The sequence below is a fragment of the Sycon ciliatum genome, chromosome 12, assembly GCF_964019385.1.
Source record: "Sycon ciliatum chromosome 12, ocSycCili1.1, whole genome shotgun sequence".
In the NCBI taxonomy this organism is placed as follows: Eukaryota; Metazoa; Porifera; class Calcarea; order Leucosolenida; family Sycettidae; genus Sycon; species Sycon ciliatum.
The window spans coordinates 28,512,207-28,519,581 of NC_088654.1; the positions used below are offsets into that span (position 1 = coordinate 28,512,207).

The 7,375-nt window shown below is 48.1% G+C and overlaps 1 protein-coding gene across 1 annotated transcript in view; it reads left to right on the forward strand.

Moving 5' to 3' along the window:
- Window positions 1–3,046, forward strand: part of LOC135828121 (uncharacterized) — a 3,108-nt gene extending 62 nt beyond the window's left edge. The window contains exon 1 of the mRNA XM_065340554.1: window positions 1–3,046. This exon is cut by the window's left edge and continues 62 nt beyond it. Coding sequence (XP_065196626.1) covers window positions 1–2,623 — 2,623 coding nt within the window. The 3' untranslated portion in view covers window positions 2,624–3,046.
- The last annotated feature ends 4,329 nt before the right edge of the window (window positions 3,047–7,375 follow it).

Below are 7,375 nucleotides of genomic sequence, written 5' to 3' on the forward strand. Positions count from 1 at the left end.
AGTCGAGGATCGTGGCGTGCAGATCAGCGGAGGTTTAGGAACAGATATGGAAATAGCTTTGAGCGAGCTCTTTGTCAATCTTACTCTGCTGACGAAGGATGAAGTAGAAACAATTTTCAAGAGTGAGTCGTTCTTTTCCTCCGAATCTGAGAGAGCACGCCAGCTAGATGCGAGCAGATCAGCTCAGGATGGAAAGTCCGCAAAGACACGTGGCATTGAGCTTAGCGAGATCTTCTCTGACACAGGTAGCGATATTGCAAAGGGCCAAACAGGCGGCAGCGGAGTAGTTGATTCCGAATGTGGACTTCTGTCTCGTGCCGCTAGCAACGTGTCCATTAGAGTGAAAAAGAATAACGTGCTGGCGTTTGGCAGTGCGGGCAGTGGCAAATTTACAATCTTCCTTCTAATGCTGGAATACCTGTGGGCTATAGATTCGCTGTTGAAGGAGAAGATTGATCTTGTCTTGGCTGTTGAGTTACGACGTGCTGAGGTGCGATCTGCAACTAACCTGTGTGAGTTGCTGGCTGCTCGATTCGACAGGTTGGACATGGAACAAGATGAGCTGGAGGAGATAGCTTGCTACTTTCGCCGTCATCCGTCACATCTCTGTGTTGTACTTGACGGCATGGACGAATGCAGCCTGCAGAAATGTAGCCCGTACATGCAAGACATGCTGTTGAGGGAACGCAGTGTTGATATGCATGTGGTGGTCACATCTCGACCATGCGCGGATGCGTACAAGTTAAGCCAATGTGGAAAGTACCATCAACAACTGGAGGTTATCGGATTCTCACAAGAGAACGTGAAGACGTACGTGAGAAAAGTGGTGGGCGGAAAACAAGCGGAGGAGATGCTGGAGAAGCTGCATGCACAGCCAGACATGCTAGCATTGATGGGAACTCCATTATTTGCTGCTCTGGCATGTGAGCTGTACCACAGCGGACGAGGCTTGGCGAAATCGAGCACAGCGTTGTACGAGTCGCTACTTCTACGCGTCTTGGAGCGGAATGCAGGCAAATTGCACAAGTCGTTTGCCGAGACGGATGCACGGGAGATGGAGTTGCTGTACGAGATCTCCCGCTTTGCACTTGCAATGTTGTCGGAGCAAAAGGCCGTGTTCAGCGAGTCGGAAGTGAAAAGCGCCGGTCTAAGTGATGCCGCTCTTCAGCTTGGACTCCTGATAGCTTACAAAGACGGCACCTCGACTAAGAACCGACAGTACCGCTTCGCTCACCTGTCCCTACAGGAGTTCATGTCGGCATGGTATCTGTCACGGGAAGTGCTGAAGGACGAGCATGACGCGGCATGGCTGGTGAAGAGAGTCGGTCATTACAGTGGTCACATGACAATGTTCTGGCGCTTCGTCATCACACTGTTACCGCGCAAGCCCTCGTTCGTCGTCATGGAGCATCTCTGGCGGCTAATCTGTGAGAAGCGTACATCAACGACGTCGGATACAGCCGACCGTCATCTCGTGGCTGACATTGTCAGCTACTACCATCTCAAGTCTGCACGTCCGGGTCTTGAAAGGATTCAGTCCATACTTTGTGCAACGCTAACGTATGAGAAAATGAAAGAACTGGCCTACAAGCTGCTGGACAAGACGTGTGGTGAGGGCAACGGCTGCCAACGTGTCGAGAGCGCTTTGCCACGGGGGAGAGAGTTGACGGATGAACTATTTCTGTCAACTCTCATCGACGTGTGGAAGAAGGAGGCAGTGGATCCCAACACGGAAGTATTCCTCACTGCTGTGCGCAACGTCAATCCCGTCGCGGCATTGCAATGCGAGCGTATGATGCGTCCGAGCACCAAGACACCGGTCCCATCATCCACCGACGACGCTACTGCTACTGCTATGCCTGCAGTTCGTCCAGCGAAGTCGACCGAGGAACGGCGCTACCTGGTTCATTTTCTGGTGGCTCATCAGGAACACTGCCAGTATCAAGGTGCGTCCTGTAATGGTCATTGTTTATTCTTTTCACAAGTGTTTCACAAAGGCATTAGCTTTCGTTCTGTAAGCCTATCTCTTTTTGATTGTGTATCTATTGGGCACTTTCTCAGCACACATTATTGTTTTGATAGCAGTACCATTGATCTCTCTGGCTCTGGCTGTGGAAATGCTGGTCTGCGAAGCATTGGTGCTGGTCTGTCGCAATGCAAGGGTGTACGCACGCTAGATCTTGCCTACAATGCATGTGACGATGGCAGTATACTGTCGTCCATCATTCAGTCTTTGTCAGGCAGTCTAGTGGATGTCAATGTGGGTTGGAATCCTGTAGATAGTGATGGTTATGTATCAGTGTGTAAAGCATTGTCTACTTGTTCTAAGCTGAGTGTGGCCCAGGTGTCCTACTCACCCATTCTCCATTGTGTTGGTATTGTCCCTATGTCATGTGTTAGTGAAGTTGTTGAGTCATGCCCTAACCTGTGTAAGCTGGATGCATGGGGGTGTGGTTTCCAGTATGATGATGATTGTTTGGAAAGGTTTTTGAAAGCTGTCCAGTCTCATGCTGTGTTGCGCGCACTATGGGTTTCACCCTATGGTCTTGAGAATGCCATTTTGTTGTCCCGGCTTGAGCAGCTTGTCCTTGACCCTACCTGTAACCTGTCTGTAATTTGGTGATGGTGATGACTGTGTTAGTAGTTTGTTTACATTATGTGAGTGTGTAGATGATTAGTTTCCTGATTCGTCTCTTGAGCACAGACCAGCAGCAGCAGCAGCAGCAGCAAAGCCTAGACCAGTTCTTTTTTTCTACCTATCTAATGTACATAGAGAAGACACTACTGTCGTCAAACTTGAATTTTCATTTTTCTATTGATTGAAATAATTTCCATGTCTATACCCCACTCTCGTAGTACAACCACTGTAGAGAATACATTGTATTTTTTCTTAGTAGCTCTGCTTATAACAATCTTTTTTCCCCCGAGTGTGTATTTTTGCTGTGCATGAACTCGTATCAGGCTGACTAATCACGACCAAGTTGTATTATAATGTACAAATGTAATGCCAACCCCAGGTCGAATCTCCTGACGATCAAATGTGCTGAGCCCGACTTTGACATTGTGTGATACCGGACTGTGTGTGTGTGTGGGCACATGAGCGAGCGTGTCTGTTGGGTTCGGGAGGGTGTGTGTGTGTGTTAGTGCCCGCTGCTTTTGGACTGCGCAAGGCCGCGGTCGTCACTGGTGCTCGAGGACTGGTCTCCGCCCGACTACCCAGCACTGTAATTCGTTCCCTCATGTATGCGTGTGTTCTCGCCGGTTCTGTTTGTCTGTTTGCGCCACCATCTCCGGCGTCATCAGGCTGTGTGCTCCATCTTCCTCTCTGATGCCCCTCTGGGGCCCACGTGACCCCTGTGGCAGTAGCTCTACTGGACAGGACAGGTGTGTGTGTGTGTTTGTGTGTGTGTTTGGGGGCGGGGGGTGCGTGCATGTGTGTGGCAGCTAGTTCGGTTGGTGGGTATGCTTCTGCCAGATGGTGTTGGGTCTGTTGCCAACAGGCTTGGCTGCTTGAACGTGTAATGTTGTACCTGCCACCTTTGTTGGTTTCATGGTTCATACACTTTCTATTTGAAGTATACATACCTGTTAACCATGGAAAACCTCTGGCTAGATTAACTCTTGTGTAATCAATGGTCCTAGTGAAGCTTATATCAGATCCACTCTGATTTAGCCACGCACACTAATACTAAGTATTACTTTCACTGGGGGGGGGGGGGGGAGAACAGGGGCAACTGCAGTTGGATCACGGGACGGATACCCTGATGCCGTCAATCCTTAATTTTTCTGCACCTTGTCATCACCCTCTTACTGAGGTGTGATGAACCCATAAGTGGGATCATTTCCAAGTCCACCCATAGCTTGGGGATTTCAGGGGGTGCCGGACGTTGGGCCATACAATAGCGTGTCATCTTTCCAAGATTCCTTTTTGAGTCTTCTTCCCCTCTCCCTGGGAGACCCACGTGACTAGTTTTGGCAGTGAGCAAGTATAAGTGTGTGTGTGTGTGTGTGTGTGTGTGTGTGTGTGTGTGTGTGTGTGTGTGTGTGTGTGTGTGTGTGTGTGTGTGGTGTGTGTGTGTGTGTGTGGTGGGGACGTGTGTGTGTGTGTGTTTGTGTGTGTGTGTGTGTGTGTGTGTGTGTGTGTGTGTGTGTATGTGTGTGTGTGTGGTGGGGACGTGTGTGTGTGTGTGTTTGTGTGTGTGTGTTTGTGGTGTGTGTGTGTGCGTGTGTGTGTGGTGGGGACGTGTGTGTGTGTGTGTGTGTGTGTGTGTGTGTGTATTTGTCCGTCAGTGTGGATGCGTGCGTGCGTGAGAGTGTTGACAGTTTCCTAACGCAGGTTGATCTGTATCACTACAATGTAGTGTTGAGTGATTACACCAGGGTGTGTCGTGAAAGCCTTCAGCTCTCCCTGTACTGGTTGACACTGATTTTCACACACCCTTACCAACACCGTACCTTGCACTTGTAGACAAACCCAGTACCAGCTCACTAGAACACAGCTTTTTAGATCACACTTCGCTCACTCCAACTCAGCTCTGTGGTTCACACTTCGCTCACTCCAACTCAGCTCTGTGGTTCACACTTCGCTCACTCAAACTCAGCTCTGTGGTTCACACTTCGCTCACTCCAACTCAGCTCTGTGATTCACACTTCGCTCACTCGAACACAGCTCAGTCTCTCACAATTCGCTCGCATTACGTGATACATCATGACACGACACGACTCAATCAGATGAGTCTGAAGGCAAAGTCAAAATTGTTGAAGTCATCTTTCCAGTTTACATGGTTTGTGTGTTTGAGTCCGTCTCTCTTGTTGTGTGGAGGTGACCTTCTATGTGACATGGTCTGCAATGTCCGCTACATGCAGCTACAAGTGGTGTTACGTTAGTTGTGGATTCCAGCAGTTACCTAACAACACGGCGACTGGGTATACTCAATTATCTCCTAGTGTTTCAAACAGTCGAGAGTAGAACACCATCTGGCCCTGAGATGGTAAAGCAATGTTTGTACCGCCGAGGCAGGCTCAGGTGTGTGGCCTAACCGGAACGCAACTGTCGACACAACATTGGTGGACATTTCGTCACAAGTTCCGTACAGTCAACATTCTTCTGGGGATGGCACAGGGAATGGATATTCCATCCGTACAGTCCACATTCCGCTGCCTATGCGACCGAGAGTGGACATTTCGTCACAAGCCCCGTAAAGTCGACATTCTGTTTGGCATTCGACTGGGGTTGAACAGCGCTTTATCAGCTAGGTGAACTGGTGATACAACTTTCGGTAAGTACCCGTACTCGCTATGATGGAGAAGTGTGGTCTGTGCAAAACGTGTGTCTGTGTGCGTGCACGCTTATGTGTGTGTATGTGTGTGTGTCTGTGTGTGTGTGTGTGTGTGTGTGTGTGTGTGTGTGTGTGTGTGTGTGTGTGTGTGGTGTGTGTGTGTGTGTGTGTGTGTGGTGTGTGTGTGTGTGTGTGTACATGGGGTGTGTGTGTGTGTGTGCGCTTATGTGTGTGTGTGTGTGTGTGTGTACATGGTGTGTGTGTGTACATGGTGTGTGTGTGTGTACATGGTGTGTGTGTGTGTGTGTGTACATGGTGTGTGTGTGTGTGTGTGCGCTTATGTGTGTGTGTGTGCGTGTACATGGTGTGTGTGTGTGTCTGTGTGTGTGTATGTGTGCGTGCGTGTGTATGTGTGCGTGTGTGTGCGTGCGTGTGTGTGTGTTTGTGTCTGTGTTTGTGTGACGTTACGTCTGGCAAGAGTTCGGCTGTGTGATGTGTGCACCGTAGTGGTGTTATGCTGTAAAGTTAATAATCAACTCTGGCTGAGGGAGTGGACGTGAAGGAAGGAAGCATGGGTGTGTGTGTATGTGTGTGTGTGTGTGTGTGTGTGTGTGTGTGTGTCGCATTAAAGCGCAGCGTTTATGCTCATTAACAGCTAGCATCATTGCAGCTCACCGCCGCGTGTACGTGCTGCCCCATGTCCTCGAATGAACATGGTGCCGCGCAACTGTCCCTGCTGCCCCATGCCCTTGCATGAAGTACTGAAGTAGATGCCTTCCGCTGACCGTGACTTCTATTTGTACTAAATCTATTGAAAATGTAAACTAAAATGTTACTACCGGGTCTCCACGGGAGCTTTTTAAATGTTAAGGTGCAAGTTTCCAGTGAATTTGACTGTAGGGAAGAATGCCTGGTCTGCAGCTAAGCACGTCCATATGTTATAATCTCTGTTTGAACGCCCGATATCCTAAGCGTGTCAGTTTCTAGTACTCAAAACATGTCAAACTTCTACTTCGAAGTACATTTGCATTTTGGTATGTCCAGTTTGCACATCAGTTTATTAATATTTTGCTTGTTGGCGTTGGCATCAACCGTTGGCATAAAGCAGGTATATAGCCTTCGCTTAAGCTGCCATGAAAAAAGAAAGCTCATCCTAAGCGAGAGGGCTAGAGGAAAATATAACGATAACGAGATACAGAATTCAAAGAGATCCAATGAGTTCAACATACAATTCAAAACAAGAAAGAAAGGAAAGAAAAACAGAGCCGAATCTACCGATTGATCCATCAATCGACAAAAGGGGACTAATCCGTTTTAAAAAATGGTTAATGTTGCAAAGTAGAAGCTGATTGTAGTTGCAGATCTCCAGGCCAGGGCCAGCATATTGCCGATTCTGGATAGGTCTCCGCAGCATTCCATGTGGTAATTATCATAATGGTTGATAAAATTGTTAGAGTATCTAGAGTATCTAGTATCTAGAGTATCTAGTGTAATTGTATCCGTTATTGTTCTTTTAGAGTATCTAGTGTAATTGTATAACTTCAGCCATTACACACAGCACACATTAGTTCCTTCCACTTTCGACGATCCTGGGCGAGCTGCCTCAGTGCAACTAGATCCTCGTGTGATGTGAGGGAGTTTGTGGATCTGGAATTTTTCAGGTCGTTGTTTATAGATCGCGGGAGGGTTGTTCTCGGGCGGCCTCGGAACCCTGAGCTTCCTGGTTGAAAGTATGCTGACATAGCCTGCTGGATCAATTTAGAGGGGTAAATTACGCCAGTCGTATTCTTTATAACGGCTTTCAGTAAGTTTATCCTCCCATACAGTTGAGTCATCGTGTATACCGTATACCATACAGTTGAGTCATCGTGTATACCGTATACCATACAGTTGAGTCATCGTGTATACCGTATACCATACAGTTGAGTCATCGTGTATACCGTATACCATGCAGTTGAGTCATCGTGTATACCGTATACCATACAGTTGAGTCATCGTGTATACCGTATACCATACAGTTGAGTCATCGTGTATACCGTATACCGTACAGTTGAGTCATCGTGTATACCGTATACCATACAGTTGAGTCATCGTGT